Raw genomic sequence first — 20,489 nt, forward strand, 5'->3', positions numbered from 1 at the left:
GCAAGAATACTCCGAATGTGGTCATGAAGAGTCAGACATGACTGAATGGCAACAGAGCTTCTTGAACAACAGAGAGGACTGATCAGTCTTGTGTTTTATGAATGTTACTTTACAGCTGTATAGAGATTGAAGAGGAGAAATATTTCATTAGGAGGTAGGGAGACCCATCATGGAAAGGTCCAGTGAATTATGCTCTGAAGCTTTCTCTGTTTACAGATATTCAAGTTTTAGACAATTCACGACTTGAATGTCAGAAATCTGTGTGTGCTTAAATATATGGGAAATACCTAACCTAGCAATCAGTCCTACTAAGTCAACAAATAAATGGAATTTAAGATAGAGCATATATAAACTGTCAAGGCGGGGAGGGGAGAGACATGTTGGCCATAGGGGTGGCTAAGTGAAAACAGGTGTTAGACTTAAGTCAGGAAGACCTGAGTTCAAATGCTGATACTCACTAACTCCATGACCCATCTTACTTCCAATTTTTGCTATTTGTAAAATGGGAAGGGGGGGAATAGCACCTCTTTGGGGTTATTGTGAGAACCAAATGAGTTAACATAGGTAAAGTGCTTTGCAGACTTTAAAGCATTATATAAATAATAGCTATGATTATTATGATTATGATTATGATTATTCTCATTAATGGTGCTTCTGAGCTAAAATAAACATTTGCCCAGAATCAAAATTGCTATTGAAAAGTAATATTTTTGCATGTTTTTATTTTTAAATTGCACTATAAATTTTATGACAACCATTGACAGCATAGGAAATGAAAAGGACTTAAAAATGCAAACTCTGGAGAAGAGAATAAAGTTATAAAAATCAATAAAGGAAAAAAGTCAATTTCCTCTTCATGCTGATTCTTTAAAAAATTTTTAAATTTTTATTTATTTACACATTACTAAAATATTCTTGTTATAAGAGTAAACATAATGCCCCTCCCCACAAAAAATTAAAAAACCTTATGAGAAATAAAGTGAAAGAAAAGGAAAAAAATGTGCCTCAGTCTGTCACTGGGGTGGATCGCATTCTTTATCATAAGTCCATAATGAGTCCTCCATATTTTTTCACAGTTGCTGATTATAATTCCCTCCATCCATTCCTCCCCATTACCATTTATTATTTCTCTCTCCTTTCACTCTGTCCGTCTTCAAAAGTATTCTGTGAGGCAGCTGAGTGGCATAGTGGACAGAGTACTAGCCCTAGGGCCAGGAGGCCCCAAGCCTGCATCCCACCCCAGATACCCCCAACCCTGTGGTCCCCAGTCAGGCTATCCAATCCCATCCCCTTACAAAAAGTAAAAAAGAAAATGTGTTATTATCTAACTATCCTGTCCATGATCTACCCTCTACTCTATCACCTACATCTCCCCCTGTCCCCTTTCCTCTCCTTTTTCTTCTAGATTTCTATGCCCTATTGAGTGTGTATGCTGCTTCCTCTCTGAGCCATTTTCAATGAGAATGAAGGCTCCCTCAATCCCCCTTACTTTGCCCCTTCCATGCCATTGCAAAAGCTATTTCTTGACTTTTACATGAAATATCTTAACCTCTTCCACCTCTCCTTTCTCTTACTTCCAGTACATTTCTCTTTTAGCCATTGACTCTTTTTACAATATATTATATCTTCAAATTCAGCTCTCTCCTGTACTTCATCTATAAAAGTTTCTTCTACCTGCTCTATTAAATGAGAAGTTTTATATAAATATTGTCAGTATCTTTTTTTTCTATACAGCAATACATGCAGTTCATCATCATGAATTCCCTCATATTTTACCCTTCTCCTCCACTCTCTATGCTTCACCTGAGTCCTATATTTGAAGGTCAAACTTTCTGTTCATCTCTGCTCATTTCAACAGGAACATTTGAAATTCCCCCAGTTCATTGAAAGTCCATCTTTTCCCCTGGAAAAGGATGTTCAGTTTTGCTGGGTGGTTAATTCCTGGTTGTATTCCAAGTTATTTTGTCTTCTGGAATATTATATTCCAAGCCCTATGAGCCCTAAATGTGGCTGCTGCTAAATCCTGTGTAATCCTGACTGTAGTTCTGCAGTATTTGGATTGTGTCCTTCTGGCTGCTTGTAATATTTTCTCTTTGAGTTGGGGAGTTCTGGAACTTGGCTATAATATTCCTGGATTTTTTTTTTATTTCAAGTATTTTTGACCTGATCATGATTTTTCAGGTAGTACAATAATTTTTAAATTGTCTCTTTGGATCTATTTTTCAGGTCAGATTTTTTTTTCAATGAGAAATTTTACATTTTCTAATAGTTTTTCGTTCTTTTGGTGTTGAATCATTGTGTCTTGATTCCTTGCAGGGTCATTGTTTTTTCCTTTAGCTCCATTCTACATTTGAAGGATTTGTTTTCCTGAGAGAGCTTTCTTATCTCCTTTTCCATCTGGCCAATTCTTCTTTTATAAGGCATTCTTCTCCTCATTAAATTTTTGGATTATTTTGTACATTTGACCTAAATTTTTTTTAGGGTTTTTTTTTTTGCAAGGCGAATAGGGTTAAGTGGCTTGCCCAAGGTCACACAGCTAGGTAATTATTAAGTGTCTGAGACCAGATTTGAACCTAGGTACTCCTGACTCCAGGGCCGATGCTTTATCCACTGCGCCACCTAGCCACCCCCTAAATGTTCATCATTTTTTGGATCTTCTTGACTATGCTGCTGACTTAGTTTTCATGATTTTCCTATATTTCCCCCAGTTTCTCTTCCCAATTTTTCCCCTAACTTCCCTTACTTGATTTTCAAAATCTTGTTTGACCTCTGTCATAACCTGAGTCAAACTTCTATATTTCTTGGAGTCTTTAAGATGCAGAAGCTTGGACTTTTTCATCTTCTGAGTGTGTGTTTTGATCCTCCACAGGACCAAAATAATTTTCTAAGGTCAAGGTTACTTTTTTTCTCTTTACTCATTTTCCCAACCTGTGACCTGGTTTTTGGGGTGCTTCCTGAGGTTTTGAGTATTATTTGGACACCCCCACAAGGACCTCAGTTTCTTCAAGGTCTCATGAGAGGCTCTGACTGCTCTCTCGGCCTGTGCTTAGACTATGGATGACCACAAGCACCCAAGGTTGACCTGTGGCTATGAGGAGGTTACTTGCTTTATGATAGTATGGGGACTCAGACTGTGACCAGGATCTGAATCTGGACAAAGCCCCAGGGACAGAGGAGAGACTTTGACAGTCTCCCCTACTCCTTTACCTTCCTTGGACTGAGTGCTCTGGAAGCAGCTGCTGTGCAGCAACCTACTGGATGGTTCTGTGGGTCTACTTCTGTTTCCTGGAATCTGGGCTGCACAGAGATACACACTGGGGGCTCCACACTCTGCCCTTGTACTGACAGAAGTTTCCCTGCTGATCTTCCAAGTTGTGTTTGGTGCTCCCTGGGTTGGCAAGTCAGAAAACTGCTTCTAGAGCTAGCTCCAAGGGACCCAGGCACCCCACAGGCTGTTCCTGGATGGCTGGAGCTCCTAATGCTCCAGCATGCTGCCACCCTCTCAAACTACATGGAACAGAGCCTTCAGACGATCTTCCAGATTAACTTTGGGCTGGAGAATTGCTTCACTGGATCTTTCTGTGGGTAGCCTCTCAAAAAATTTAGTCAGAGTCATAATTTTAAGGTTTTGAAATATTTTGGAGAGAGCACCTGGGAAAGGCTATTCTCCTGCCACCATCTTGGCTCTTCTTTCATGCTAATTTTCTGCTCTCTTCTATAGAATTCTAGGCTTTTGTTTTTAACTCTTCACTTAGATTGATGTGAAATGGTATAGTACTAATTTTGGAGTAATGGTATGAAAATTATATTTGAGGTTTTTTTCAATGTTTCTGAAATTTCATCTTCTCTATTTAATATATTTGAGAATGGAGAGTATTCATTGGTATAAAGAACTAACTCTACTCTCTCCAAAACCAACCAGCTTCGTCTCTGAAAAGTTTTATTTCCAGCACTATGTTAGGTTCTAGAAAATTGCTTAGAACAAAGAGATATTCTTTGACTTACCCATGATCATGTATGTAGCTGTTATAGGATATAAATAAGCCTTGAATTCAGGGCTTTCCAGTTTCTTGTAGTCTTCTTTCTTCATACTTTAATTGATCTAATGATCCATGTTTTCATCTGCATTATCACTCTTCTCACCAATTCAAATCACAAGTCTGCCACCCCTTAAAAGGCAATGTTGCTGAAGTGGGTTAGGAGTGGGGGTCTCAACCACTTGGTAACTAGCAATTTGATGAAGAGCCTCTAAAATTATCTTAATACAGACCTCAGAAGATAAACAGAAGCACAATAAATTCATGACTGGACTTAGGTTAAAAGCCTTGTCAATTATGGTATAAAATGTAGTATTATGAAATAACTGAATAACAATGATGCTGATGGTGATAATGCTGCTGCTGATGATAGCTAGAATTTATATAGCTCTTTAGAGTTTGTATTTTATATATATTGATCTCATTTAATCTTAAGAAAAACCCTAGGGAGATAGCTTCTATTATTATCCCTATTTTATAGAGGAGAAAACGAAGGCAGATAGGTTAAGTGACTAGTTAAGCGGGAGTTAAACTGTACTCTAACCACTAACCCTCTCAGTGGGCAGGTATACTTAAATACAGTTATTTTAAAAACAACATACTATATGCAAAGTAAGAACAATGTTGTAGGATGGTCAGCTGTGAATGACTTACCTTTTCCCAGCAATGCTGTGACCCATGAAAATTCTGAAGGCCTTATGATAAAAATACTATCCATCCCAAAGACAGACTAGTTGGTGTCTGAATGCAGATTGAATCTTGGGGGTGTGGAGTTATGTTTACTTTTACAATATGACTATTGTGGTAATGTTTATCATGACTACATATTTTTAACCTACATCAGATAATTTGCTTTCACAGTGAGGGAAAGTGAGGTGGGAAGAAGGGAGAGAATTCAGAACTCCCAGATTTTAAAAATGAATGCTGAAACTTGTTTTTGCATGTAACTGGGGAGAAAATAAAATAGAATACAAAAAACACACAAAAAATAAACAAGTTCATCGACCCCAGTTTAAGAACCCCTGAAGTAAGGTCAGAAAAATGTAAAAAATACTTTTTCATTTTGACCTTTTTACCTAGAACAACTCCATCTTTTGATGCATTGAATATAGATGATTGCCTATTTTTTAATTTAACAATTCTTGACTACTTCAAAAGATTTATGATCATGTTATTTCTATCTCATTCCCTTCACTAAGGTAGGTTGCCATCCCCAGCATGCCTTAATAAACAGGTCACTAACTGCTGTGGCTACAATATTCTTCACTAAATTTTGGTGAAGTGTCTCCTGAAACTTGCCTAGGCTGGTTCTGCGAGTAGAGTGAATGGCATTGCACCTTATTTGAAATCTTTCTGACTTTGTCAGATCTGCCAAACTTTATTATTGCTAACATGGTCTTTGAGGACCCAGAGTAATAACTTCTTGAGACTTTAGAAAAGCATTTCACTGAAAGGCCTTACTAAATAGCCTCTTAAGCAGATTTTAATCTTGTTAAAAAAATTAAAAATCAACTCAAAACTAAAAGCACTTAGAATAATGCTGCTGTTGTTACACTGAACTGTGTTGTTTAATAACCAAATCTTTCCATCTAGACTTTACTGGGAGTTTTGCCTATGTAAAGATTACAGGACCAGACCTGTAAATTCATCTCAGAAATGAATTTGGATTTTCTAAAACCTTTGCAATTTTGTTAATTCCTGTAAAACTGGGGAGATTATCTTAGCTTACCATCTAAAGTGAGAAGCTTTAACAAAAAAAGGTTTTTATAAAAGCCCAAAGGATATTCCAAATTAGGGGGCATATTCTGTTTTAGAAAATGGCATTGTGCTCAACATTTTTAGTAGTCCTTTCATTTGCACAGAAGAAGAAAAATATTTGAAGTTAAATCATATTAAGAAGCATGTTAGGGTCTTGGTCTCAGAACCAGATGTCAGTTTGTAGTACTGAGCCTAATGATACCAAGTTTTCTGTGTGTTCCATTTTAAATTTCCATAAAATGCTCTAAGACCAAGATAGTCTCTTTGTTGAAGTGATAATATTCATAGTCTTGTGGCTGTCCCATAAACAAGATCCTCCATTTTTTACCTCTGGCAGTTTCTCTGGCTGTCCCTCCCTCATGCCTGGAAATCCTCTTTCTCTTCCCTTCTGACTCTTTTCTAATCATTGTCCCCCTACCCCTACTGACCTCCCCCACCCACCCTACTACCACCATCCATCACCAGATATACTGAAATAAAGTAATCAAAAACAGGTTGTTTTTCTTTTTAAGTCCATGGATCCCAGGTTAAGAACTCCTGAATTAAGGACAGAAAAAAAAAATGAACTAGAATGTAACTTTACCTTTTTTACATAATATATCTTTTTGAACTAATATCCTTTGACTGTAGATGATTCCCTGTTTGTTTGGGTTTTTTTTAACTTGGCAGTTACTTCACCACAGTGTTTTACAGTGGTTGTCTGCTTAAAAACCTTAGAGAAGTGCATTCTACTTTTGGAAAACTCTACTTATTAGGGAATATTACCTAAAATTATTCCTCATTTTACTTCTTGACAATTTGTGCTCATTGCTATTAGATCTTTCTTTTAAGTTGAGGCAGAATATTACAACATCAGAGCCCTTCAGATGTCTGAAGAAGATTGTCATGACTCCATTGAGTTTCTTACATCCCACTTTCTTCAGGTTTTCTTCATATAAGATGGACTGTAGGTTTTTCATCATTCTCATTGTCTTCCTTAGATACATCTCAGGTTGCCAATATCATTCCTAAATGGTGGCTCCTAGAATTCAACTTAATACTTGAGCCTTGGACTGACCCTCTTTAAAACCATCTCAGCAGTTATCCTTCCCTTTATATAGTTTCAAATCACATTAATTCCTTTGACTGCCAAATTTCACTTCCTTCATACCAGGCATTAAAATACTATGTTTAGCCATGGATTCTTCATCTTGTTAAAGAACTGAATCAAAATATGGCACAAGTGAAAGAGTCATGGAACTGTAGTGAAAAGTTGAGTATGTTTCAGGTACTAGCAGCTTGACCTTAGGATCATAGTTTTAGAGGTGGAAGGAACCTCAGAAGATGGATCATTGAACCCAATAGTGGCTTCCTCAGAATCACACAGTCATGCTTCTCCAGGCTTTTTTTCCCTCTTAAAAAATAAGAGATTTGGACAAAATGACCCTCAAGATCCCTTCCAGCTTTGACTCAGATTCTCTTGGCTATGGACCATCACACCTCATCATATTTAGAATAAAATCCTTCAACAGTTTATAAAAGTTCCTAAAGAAGCAGGAATGTCTTTAAAATTATGCCACGTGAGGGAAATGAGTTTGTCTCTACCCTCTTAAGAAAGAGCGAATAAAACTTGTATCTGAAATACTTTATTTCACTCACTACATACTTAAATATTGAGTGAAGTGAGTTCAGAAGTTCAGCCTTATAACAGTAGAAATTAATTCCAAATTGTTCTTTGAAAGGCATTTCTGCCAGCCTATAGATTACTTTTTCAGTTGGAAAAACATTCTGATTTATTGTATATTTTGTGGCTGTGTCAACTAGCTTATCTCTGTGTAAACTCTTCTCTGGGGTAATGGCAGTTCCCAAATCTGAAGAGATTATTTTAGACAAGGTGAATAAAGTCACTGGATTAAATAGAAGCCCTACTTTTCTTATTCTAGAGCAGTGTTGAATAAATATTATTTAACTCACTGGTCAGAGTACTTCTATTGGAGCCCCAAGACCTGGATCCAAATACTGACTTTTACTAGTTATTATTTAGATGACTTTGGGGCAAATCATTTTCTCTTTCTGAAACTGAAAAAGAAATTGAATTTGATGATCTTGAAGGATCCTTACAACTTCAGAATTTTGACCTTGGGATAGTAATTTTTAAGTCAGTTTGGTCTTTTGCTACCATCATATCAAAGAAGTAGATGAAACTTCTAGATACCGTGCATCTGTTCTTAGAAAGATAGATTTTAAACTTTTTTATTGAGGCAAAATGAAATAATCTTCCATTTTAGTTTGATCTCTAAGAAATCTGCTAGTCCTAAAAATCCTATAAGCTTCAAACTCCTAATACATTTTTCTGCTGTGTTGAAATGATTGTTGAATCTTGATCCCATAGAACAGAAGATAAAACTAATACACTTATGTCCTCTTAGAAGAAAGGTGGGAGACCTTAATATTACATAAACTGTTGGATATTTATGTAAGTCAGAGAGCACTTCAAATTCTCATTGAATAGGAGATAAATGCAATCACTGAGAACCCAAAGAAGTCAAAAAAAACAGTCCCTGTCCTCAATGAGTTCCCAGTCTAATAGGGGAGACGACATATAAACAATTATATCCAAACAAGACGAAAATTAGAATGATGTGAAGGTACATGACAGAAGAGTTTTGGGGAAAACTTCTTTTTAGCAGTTGAGATATTAGCTGAGACTGGAAAGAAGCCAGAGAAGATAGAAGAAATGACTAAGGAGGAAGAACATTCCAGATACAAAGAATAGCCACAGTCTCCTAAAGGGAACTGCCCTTAACTTCTGGTGATGGTACAAGCTGGTGAGGAGGAAAGGGCAACTATTATGCTCATTTATAAGCTTTTAACTCAAGTTTCGCCATTCACTAATTAGGCCTTGTGGATATTCAATTAGATCTCTTAACTGCCCTGGGTCTTGATGAGAGACTGAGGGCAAATTGGTAGAGGATACTAGGAGGCCCCCAGAATCTAACTCCCTCAAAACAGGGCTTTCCTTTTCTCTGTTTTTTTAATTGTAGGTGCCGTTTCAATGGGTGTAAGGAATATTGTGGGAAATAACTTAAAAAAAACCAAAATTATTGAATGACATAATATTGGCAGACATAATGCATTTACATATATTTTTCTAATTTAAATCTTAATAAAATGAAAAAAGTACAAAAATATTAAACTTTGATTTCCTAGAGTGGACTTTTTTAAACTATGAATTATACTTATGGGAATTTAAATAACTCCCAAGTAAACATGCTTTCTGGGTTAAAATGACAACCATATCAGGAATGGTTAAATTCTATATACATATTTTCATCTTGGCATAGCACACTCAGTTTATCTGATGATGTTCTGAGAATGGCTTAGTTGAATGGAGTACTTCATTTTATTAGCAGGACATTTAGAGTAATATCAATAATGAGCAGTCAAAGACTAAGTCCTTGTTTAGAAAAATCATGAAAGGCACTGGGAGAAAGAACTGAAAGATCATGGAACATCTAAAATATAAAGCTGACGTGAAGAAATAATGAAAATTGACCAAAAGGAAAGGGAAGTGAATTTACAAGTATGAGAGTTAATCAAATTGACAAGCATCTCAGGGGAAAAGGCTTGATAATAATGCTTAATACATTATGAGCAAATTCCTTGAAAAACCCATGTGTTCTGGGGACAAAAAAAGATTGTGTGTTTAAATAGCTGGAGTTAATCATGTTGCTAGAGATAATAGATGATGAAGATAACCAGATCCAAACTAGACTTTGGTTTGAGACAATGATGCTAAGGTTCTCCTTGCTTGTACTCTCCAGGAATAACACTCAAGCATTTCATGAAAAGGAGTGAGAGGAGAATTGGCAGAATCATAAATTGATGCTTTAGTTTTAGTACATAAAATGATTCACAAGGTTCCTTAATTAGGAATTTCCTTTACAAACTATACTCTATTTAAAGATCATCTCCAACTTGCCTGACTTCGAGGCAGAGAACAACAACAACAAAAACAATAATAATAATAATAATAATAATAATAATAATTCATTTATGCAGTAGCCTTATACTTTACAATGGATTTTCTTCCTCACCATAGATGGGATATTTTCCTCATTTTGTTAGTGAAGAAGCTTGAGTCTCACTTTTCACTAAGCCTCTTAGATTTTTAATTAGTCCCTATGGGCTGCCCCGTGCCCTGGTCCATAGAATATGTTTGTTTGGGTGAGGGAAAGAGATGGGGAAAATTGCTTGCGAGCTAAGTGGCTATAAATATATATTTTTTAAATTAAAAGATTTATCAAAAATATCTTTACAAATTGGTTGAATTCAAAGTTGTCTAGTGAAAGCTAGTTTATTTAATTTTTCCTCCCTTATCTTTTTTTAAAGGGCTTATGCCTGCTGCACACCAGCCTGTATATTGTGCTTCCAAGCATGGAATAATTGGATTCACACGATCTGCTGCTGTGAGTAAATATATAGCTGCCTTAAAACTCACCATATACTTTTTACCTAGCATGGGGACTAATTTCTCTCTTTCCCTCTCCCCCTCTGTCTCTTTGTTTCTCTGAATTTTAATAGTTACATGAGAAAAATGGTAGTTAAGTAGCATAATAGATAACATACTGGTCTTGCAGTTTGGAAGACCAGAGTTTGAATCCTGCTTTAGTCACTTACTAACCATGTTATCCTGAGGAAGTCCCTTAATTTCTCTTTTCTCAGTTTCCTCATTTGTTGTAAACTCAGATGTAATTTGTAAACTCAAATATTATAATACCTACTTTACAGGGTTTTAGGAGAAGCAAATGAGATAATATAAAGCATTTTTACAAACTTTAGGGCTATGCTAGCTATTATTATTAATTGTATTTGAATATGAAGATTGCATTTAATAATTTTCTACAGATCATGAAAGAAAAGTGGAAAGTTACATTCTGTTTGACTTAAGAATGTTAAGGATTTGCAGTTTCTGCAATATGAATACTCAATACAGTTATCAATTCTTCTCTATTTTAATATATTAGGTTCTTTGATAGTTGCTGTGGCCAAAATATTTATCCTTTTCAACCAACTCACTGATGGGCCTCTCCAAACATAGTTAGCAAATATATATGATCAGTCCATAACTGGATTTTTTTCAAGCTTTTCCAACTTCATAGATATTAACGCATTTTTTGCTCTGCTGGCAGAGAACCAGGGTCATCTCTCCATACCACAGAATTGGACTTCATTGGAGGCTTCATTCTAAATTGTTAAAGAAAAAATAGTTTCACATCAGTGACCTTTGACAATTAAAAATAAAATCCTTTTTCCCTTAAAAAGTCTGAACTTCTAGATCTATTAAATTATGAAGTTATTCACCATGTTTTATATTCTTCAACCTTGATTGTTTAAATATTGTGTGATGAAAAGGAATGGTCCTCATTCTGACACAACTATATAATAGCTCTGTCCTTAATACCCTTTTTCATAGTGACAAGATTTTCAAAGTCTGGATTTTTACTACAGTCTTGCCCAAGTAAAACCTAGGCAATTGTATTCTCAACCCTGTCCACACAGTTCCTGGATTGATCAATCCAAATAAGTCACATTTCTCTCGAGATTTTTGGCCAGGACTGGAAATATTACATATATATATATATATATATATATATATATATATATATATATATATGATATATAATTAATGAGGTAATTGTGTGGATCTGACTTAGGTTAAAAGCATATTTTTATTTTTAAACCTTAATCAATGCCTTTTTTCCTTGAGATAAATGAGTTTAGGGTAAAGAAATTAGAAACTTTCAGAGAATAAGGTTTTTGGAATAAAAAGTTTTCTTTTTTGTTTACCAGTAGTAATTGATTATTAGATAATTTACCCTCAGACCAATTATCTTTCTTTTCTACTTTTTGCCTTATTTGTAAAACAATATCTCTTTAGTAAAAATTAATGGAATGAATTTGTTTGACATCTATCCTTAAGTTGCTTAATTTTTGCCACCACATATTGTGAGCCAAATAATGTTTTAATAGTTTTCAATTCTGTTATAATTTACATAATTGAAAAAACCAATATGAAAAGCATTCATTTTGACATAAAAACTAAAAAAAACCCTGACATTTTTCTTAAGAATATACTACATTTAATATATTTTGCAAATCTATTCTATAAACCTACAGTTTTATAAAGCACAATTCCCTCCATGAAAATAAACAAGATTAGACTATGGTATTTAAAAAATAGAGGTACTAATGGTTCATCTTTGGACTCAAAGATGTCCTTCCTTAATGTTGCTGCCCTGTGATCAGTAAGACATGTGATTTGAGTTGTTTTTCAAATGTGACAAGTGTGGATGACTCAGTGTAATCATTATTTTCATTTCCCCAATGACCAATGAATAGTACATGAAGGGTGTAGTCTACAATCTTGAAACAGAATTTTTTTTCCCCATGTGTCATAAATGGTCCAGAGATCAAACCTTGTCAAATAGGCCTCATGAGAACTTTCCTTTATTCTACTCAACAAACTAATCTACATTAACACTAACTGAGAGCATCCCTTCTCATCCTCTCATGTATAGTTTTGAATGAGATAAAAGACTGACTTCATAAGTAAGAGGGATTGGTGGCCTAAGTCAAATCAACCTTATTGTAGAGCAAACTTTGAGCATTTATCCTACATATTAAACTAATGCATCAAGAATTGCAAGCCAGAAAAAGGTTTATGGGATATAAAAGATCAGAAGCCCTAGAGAAAGGACCTCAGAGACCATCTAACCCAAGAATTCTTAATCTGGGATTTATACGCATTTTTTCTTAATATTTTGATTACTATTTTAATAAAATCAGTTGAATTCTGTGTAATGTTGACTATATGTAATTTTACATCTTTATGCATTTTAAAAAGTTCTCCTGAGAAAATGTCCAAAGGCTTTTACTAAACTATCAAAAAGTTAAGAAGCCCTGATTTAATCCAGTCTTCTCATTTTACAGATGAGAAACCTTGAAATCCTTAGAGTTAGTGCAACCTCCTTGGGGTATTTGACTCACTTTCATTGAAAGAGTAAAGACTGTGTCAGACTACGAACTGTTTTCCACTCTGGGATCTGGAGAATTCTAAGCCAGTTCTTTCATGGGAGGACAGAGCACTTTTGTCATAGTTTAAAATTTTTATTTCAAATAAGCAATATGCTTTACAGTTATAAAAAATGTCTGCCCCTTCCCACAAGGTACTTCTCTCCTCATGGAAGTTTGGGAAGAGATAATGCTTCACAAATTTAATTACACATATCAATATAAAGATAACGTGATGGAGAAGAAAAAACTTAATGTTTTATGAAAAGTTTCTTGAAAGAGCTAGTACTAGCTTGATAACCTGGTTGGAGCCAAAATGTTTGAATAGTAAGATGGCATTAGTCTGGAAAGCTAGGTTAGTGAATGATTTTGAGGGTCTTGATGGCAGGAACTCTTTTGTTTTGTCTTTGTATCTTTGGCACCTAGTACAGTATCTTTCATATGATTAACATTGCAGAGAAGTTTAAGTGATTTGTCCAGGAATTAATAGTAGTATATGTGAAAGGCAGAATTCTGAAGCTAACTCATCCTCTATGATACCATTCTGTCTCTTGTTGCACTTTGCAAATATCATTATAAACTAATTCTATTCAAAATTACAGTAATTTTGGAAATCATTTATTTTAACACTTCTTTTTTTTTCTTTTGTAGATGGCAGCTCATAATATGAAGACTGGAGTGAGATTGAATGCCATTTGCCCAGGTTTTGTTAACACACCAATCCTCGAGTCCATTGACAAAGAAGAGAACATGGGGCAATATTTTGAATACAAGGATTGTATCAAAGATATGATGAAATTTTATGGAATATTAGAGTAAGTAGAGATCTTCATGTTTCTCTCCTAAGTTATTTAATAATACATGAGAGAAGATAATTCAGGGCCCAAATAACTGTGTTTTGCTATACCTAAGAAACCATGTATGATATTTTTTTTGTTTTTTTTAATGTTGCCATTTTATATGAGAAAAGAAATCTATCTTCCAAAATGGAACTGCATCCTACCATCTTACTGGGTAATCAAATATCAAAAGATAATGTCATCAACATCTTTTTCCAAAACAAATATAATATAGGTTCTTATGTATGATTATGTGATTGATTATCTCTAAAGATGGAGGAAGAACAAAACTGAAAATCATTTTAGGAAGGTTCATGGGATCCCAGCCCACATTCCTCATTCTACCATCACTAACACCATGTCACAATGTTATGGCACAATAACATAAGGAAACATAAGAAAACCCAAGAATTTAATGAAGCCAGTAATAGGTTGTCATAGAATAGAAATACAGTTTTTGCTCTTACATTTGACATTTTCTAGCTGGTGGGTGTCAAGTTGAACAAATGAAATTGGGTGGGGAAAAACTCATCTAAGTGCACTTGAAAGTAAATATGAATAATTCAGACCTAAAGTTATGAAAGTTTAGTATATTCTCTGACTACTATAGTCTTTATCAAAATTTTCTGAAATCTGATTAACTAAAAGTAAATGGGGAATAGCAATGACTTCATCATAAACTTATTAGGGCAACTATCTAATGGATGTAGCACCGGCCCTGAAGTCAGAAAGGACTCATATGCAAATCCATCCTCAGACAATTGACTCTTACTAACTGTGTGACCCTGGGCAAGTCATTTAACCCTGATTGCCTTGCATCCAGGGTAATCTGCAGTTGTCCTGATTCATATCTGGCTACTGAACCCAGATTGTTCCAGAGAAGAAAGTGAAGTTGGCAACTTTGTGGAGCAGCACCCTCTTACTCAAATCCAATTCTCATGCATGTCATGGCATCACCTCTCTGATGTCATGGTCTTCTTGAAAGATGAAGGACAAACCACAATAATAGCTCTTCTGTAATATAGTGAAGTGCTGAAGGCTGAAGGGAAATTGTTATTTTATTTTAGTCACTCCTAATTTTTTTAAAATTCATATGCTTCATTTCTGTTTTTTAGCCCATCAGTCATCGCCAAAGGACTGATAACCATCATAGAAGATGACACTTTAAATGGTGCAGTTATGAAGATCACAACATCTCAGGGAATTCACTTTCAAAACTATGATACAATTCCATATCAATCTAATGTTCAGTAAACATTTCTCAGATTGACATGTGAACAGAAGTACAACTGATGTATTTATGCATTTCTGGATTTGATTCATAGAAGCTATCTCTTTTAAAGATATTTTGCAACTTAAGTACTTTTATGAGAAAATCTACAATGAAGAAGAATTGCATTTGTGTGAGAAAAGGTCATTACATTTTTTCCTTGTGGTCTCTAAGGCATGTGATTAATAGTTATAATGATTTTGATACATAGGAGGGACATGGATTCTTAAATTATGATGAATGCAGAAAGATGTTGAAATACTAATAAGCATTTTTAAAATATAATTATGTCATTGGTACACAGATGATAATTTTTTTTTCAGAATTCTCATGTCTTGTTTGATTTTTTTAAATACTTGAATTGCTCTTTCCAGGCTGACAGAAATATGTTGTAAACAATTTTTGTGTTTATATGCATAATTGGTTTAAATGAGTTAAAGTTACATGCAATAGCAAACACTCATCAATAGTCCTTCTAATACTTATTGTATACTCTTTTATCCAAACAACTCCCACTCTTAAAATTTTTAAGGTATTTATTAAGACAGAATCCCTTTGAAGGAAATGAAGGAATCAACTACAGCGATATACTTACAACAGAAGGGGAAAAGTGCCTAAGAATAGAATTTGGAACTATCGATTTCAGAGTTCAGGTGCCTGTCCTGGAAGTAATACTACCTTATTATTTATCAGTCGCGACTTTCAGCTTCTGATTGATTGGTTCACTTAATCAGCTATCTCTCAATTCATGATTCTGAACTCTAACTTCAAAAAATTTAATATTAAACTTTGGGGTAGTACATTTATTACTGGTAAGTCGACTTCCAAAAGTATTATGGAACAAAAAGAATAGGAACCACTCCCCAAAATATTAAATTTATGTAATATTTTATGAAAAGAAAATTGTAACCGGAATGTGTTTTTCAGACTCAATTTTCTCTTTAACCAATTATGTGGATTTCAAAATTACCTCTTTCACTAAAATCACTCAGTTCAAATCTCTAAAATATAAATAAGTAATCTCAAGTTGAATGATAACTCATTTCTTTCACTATTCAGAAATTGATTTGGCAACAACAACTGTGGCAAAAAATACACAAAATAATAATATTCCATGAAATATTCCCCCTTTTTGTCACTTAAATAATTATACTCTCCAAGGCCAGTAAGGGAAATGGATAGGTAAGAAAGGGGGAGGGAACTGGTTACCTTACTTGGTATATAGAAAAATGTTTTTGCTGCCCCAAGTTAAAATAATCCACTGTAATAGCTGCTTCAGTCACTCAATGGAGAAGGTTCAAGATTCCTAACTTAGTCACTATAGCCTGGAGGTCAGTGAATCTACTCTACCTGCTGAATCATAGACCTCCTAATTTGAGTCAAGTCCTCTGGGCTGTGCTGCTGGTGACTAATGTAACTTCTACAGGAGTTAAACAGGAGGGTAGATAGAACTTAGGGTTTTCATGCATATGACCTTATATTTGTCACTGATTAAAATTATGTGGAATCAAATGTGAATTCCTGGAGTTCACTAAAGAACTTTAAAACAGACAGCCTCAACAAGGAAGACTCCAATAGAAGAAAATTTCAATTTGCCTTTGATGGAGATGAGCATGGGCTATGTCACATCCAGAAATGGACCTCTCCACAACATACATTGAGTGCCCATACATTGAATGTCACCATTGTGACATTTTTGTTTTGCCTTTTTTAATTTTCTCTCTGTGTCATGAAGTCATAATTTGAAATGTGTTTATAATAATTTTGTAGACCTACCTTGCATCCTGGCAGCTCTCAGTAAGTACACTCTGTGATGGAAATATTTTCTTTCAAGGTAAAGAACTATCCATAACATGTATTGAAAAGCAAAAGCTGAGCAGCACCAAATGAAAATGTGAGTGTATATATTAAGAAAAGTCTGTTCACTTTTTAAAACTATGTAAATAGTGTTCATATTTCTGCAACATGATATGTAAGCTGCTAAGGAGAGGAAAGAAATCACCATGTTGGTGGTGTGTATTCTAATCACAGTTTTGACATTTTTATAGCGCCAGTGAGGCTTCCTCAGTTTCTATCTTCTTTTGTGAATATAAGATTTCCTTTTAAATCCTCAGATCCTCTTCCTGCTTCCAAGGCACAAAATAATTGACAGTTACAAAGGATCCAAACAATCTATTGTTTCTCTTTGTAACTAACCTGACTATCTAGGTTGAACTGGGAGAAGATTGAAAATACTACTTTGTCTTAAGTATTTAGAATTATCCCTTTGTTGCTGAATGAATATTGAAAACTGGAGGGCTCAAAGATGTAAATTTTTAAATAAAATTTAATGTATATAATGTAACATATCTGGTTCCATGAGATTTTTTTCTTTAAATAAGAAGTTAAAAGAAAGCTCCCCTTACCCCCCCCCCCCAAGCCCCAACTGAAAATGATCTCTCTCTTCAGATCTCTCATGGCTCAGTACCTGGACATATCCTTTACATTTCCTTCTCTACTCATGATCCTAATTATTCATGTTTGTCCTGATTGGTCCATTTACTTTGCTCTTTCATTTTGCTTGAAAATTTCTTTAGAACAGGGCCCAGATGAGGACAGCTAGGTAGTGCAGTGGATAGAGCACCAATCGTGGAGTCAGGAATACCCGAGTTCAAATTTGGCCTCAGACACTTAATAATTACCTAGCTGTGTGACCTTGGGCAAGCCACTTAACCCCGCTACCTTGCAAAAAACAAAAACAAAAACAAAAAAAAGCTCCAAAAAACAAAACAAAACAAGAACAGGCCTAGACCAGATGTATTCCTATTTTGTAGCTCTAGATTTTACACAAAGGTAAAGTTAATGTTTGCTGAATGTATTGAATGAACACATGGTAATGGCAATTAAGAAAGGAAAACCAGAACTAGAATTTAACAGGGAGAGATTTAAGTTAATTTAATTTAACAGTATTATGTGATGACAAGATCCCTGGTTTAGGAAATAGCACCTTGAGCTGATCCTTCTCTTGTGATTAATTTTGAGGAAATCACTTAAATGCTATAGGTCTCCGATTATTAATTTCGGGGGGAAAAAGAATATTTGAGTACATCATAGATTTTAGAACTAGAAAGTACCTTAAAAGTCAAGGTTATATCCTCTACCCCATTATCTTACATATAAAGAAATTGAGGCTGAGAAAGTTTAAGTGATTTGCCAGGGGTAATACAGCTATAAGTAGTCAACATCTGAGGAAGGATTTGAACCATTTTCCAACATAGAGTTAAATGCTCCATACACCATATGCCCTTTGTAATTACACAGTGAAATTCTTGGACCAGCACAAGAGAAATCAGAGTGAAATTATTTTCCAGGCATGTTTACATTAATCTAGAACAAAAGTCAGATGATCAGGGATCACCATAGTTCCAATCATAAGATCCTTGGAAGCTACACAGCTTCCAAGAAACCAAAGTCTTTGGGTTCCAGGGGGTGTATGTTTGCAGAACTGAACAGAATAGACCATTGAGGGACAGGTTAACTTTTTACCCTATTGTGGAAAGTTTGTTACCATAAAGCTAGATTATCAAGAGATGGGTTAGCTTTACCCTACTGTAAAAATTAAATTAGAACATCAAGAGATGGATTAACTTTACCCTACTGTACTATCCTGGGGTAGATAGGAAGATTAAGTGGTAAATGAAAAATGAAATTATTAAAGGCAAAAATAGGCAGACTATTAAAGGTAAAAAGCCATGTAGAAGTTGGTTTTATTGTTTAGCTACTGATTTAAATATGCCCTACAGACTCCCTTGCTTTGCAATTTATAGTTCCACCATCAGAACAAGATTTCCATTCTGTATTTTGAATTGAGCTAAATTGAACAGAAATGGCATCATTTCTGAGTCCTTCAGATCAACATGAACTCCAAGATATTACAGCATCAGCATTCTCAATACACTATTGAAGAGAAACTGTGATGATGGAACATCTTTAAAATTCTCTGGTAGAGTATTTCCACCTCGATATTTCTTCCACTTGTAAAAAGTCAGCATTTTTTTTAAAAATTAGCTGCAGATTGTAATGGGGGTGGGGGGGTTGTGAGGTTTTTTTAACCTGGTTTCCCTATCAACCACTCATTTCCTAATTAGTATTTATATAGGAGGCAAACAATTAAAGAGTGTATTTATATAGAAGGCAGACAATTAAAAGACTGTGTGTGTGTGTGTGTGTGTGTGTGTGTGTGTAAGCAGTTTCCCTTCAGATTGAACCTATACTTAAATCAGAATAGGGAACTCCTGGCAAGGACTTTCCATCATGAATGCAGGTCAGCATCTTCTTTGCAATTTTAAGAATTTTAGAGAGCTAATTGGGATATAAAAGATTTAGGAACCTGGCTAGGGTCCCACAGATACTATGTGTCAAGAGCAGGACTTGAAACCAGGTCTTCTTGACTCCATGGCCAACAACTCTACCCACTATGCCATTCTGCTGCACTGGTGTTGCCTTCCCTCTAAGATTACCTTAGATGTTTACATTTATCTAGTTATTTTCAGATTATCTTCTTTTTGGAATGTTCATTCCTTGGAGGTAGAGATTATGCTTTTCCCTCTTTGGATATTCCCTGCACATAAGCCTAGTGATTTACTACCTCTCAAAGTAAGCACCTTCTAGATATACCCTTGTGCTTAAAAAATTCACAATTCTATAATTGATCTGTGATCCCAAAATGCTTCCCCATATTTCTCAGTTTTTCTAAAAAGGGAAAATTAAAATTGTTCATTCACATCGTGTCCAGTAATCTAGTGATGGACCTGTTTGCCCTGACTTCCCAAAGGTCTTTGAACAGAATCATTAATAAGCCTTTTTAACTTGGTAGGAATTACTAAATAAAGTGTTGGTCATTTAGTCAGTCAATTTATTAAGTGCTAAGCACTGTAGTGTGATGGGAAATTTAAAGGAAAATAAAAATGGATCCTGCATAGAGCCAATATCACTTAGTGAGAGAGTATAGAAGAAGGTTCAGGAAAGAGCCTTGGATTATGCCTATAGTCAGGGCATGACAAGAAGATCAGCAAAGATCTTCCAGTAACCACTGATTATTATTAATTGTTAATTGTTATTAATCAGTTCAATGCTTCCTTTTGACTGTGGGATGCAGCAACTCATTTCACCATTGTAAAGGAAGAATTTTCCCCTTACAATTTGCATTATTTATTGTGTGAGTTGTGCTTTGAATTTGAGATTCGACATTTTCTATATGATCATCTTTTTATGTGCTGTTGTATCTATGGAAATATTGTGTGTGTGTGTGTGTGTGTGTGTGTGTGTGTGTATAGGTTTAAATTCAGAAAAGAGAGATAAAGAGAAAGTATAACATGCAGTAGTATTGTAAGTACAAACACCAAAACAAAGTAATTATCAACCTCAGTGCACTGTCATTTAAATATTTTGATGGATTTCATTCATGTTTCTACCATGAGGTTATGCCCAATCACATCTTTTCATTCCATGTGTTACTCTGTCCAACCATAAACTCTTCATAGAGAGTATATC

The 20,489-nt window shown here is 35.0% G+C and overlaps 1 protein-coding gene across 1 annotated transcript in view; it reads left to right on the forward strand.

Moving 5' to 3' along the window:
- Nucleotides 1-17,301, forward strand: part of HPGD (15-hydroxyprostaglandin dehydrogenase) — a 52,599-nt gene extending 35,298 nt beyond the window's left edge. Inside the window, exons 5-7 of the mRNA XM_074228943.1 lie at nucleotides 10,167-10,243; nucleotides 13,500-13,663; nucleotides 14,803-17,301. Of these exons, the coding sequence (XP_074085044.1) occupies nucleotides 10,167-10,243; nucleotides 13,500-13,663; nucleotides 14,803-14,941 (380 nt within the window). The 3' untranslated portion in view covers nucleotides 14,942-17,301. The remainder of the gene's footprint in view (nucleotides 1-10,166; nucleotides 10,244-13,499; nucleotides 13,664-14,802) is intronic.
- The last annotated feature ends 3,188 nt before the right edge of the window (nucleotides 17,302-20,489 follow it).

Source organism: Macrotis lagotis, chromosome 3, assembly GCF_037893015.1.
Source record: "Macrotis lagotis isolate mMagLag1 chromosome 3, bilby.v1.9.chrom.fasta, whole genome shotgun sequence".
In the NCBI taxonomy this organism is placed as follows: domain Eukaryota; kingdom Metazoa; phylum Chordata; class Mammalia; order Peramelemorphia; family Peramelidae; genus Macrotis; species Macrotis lagotis.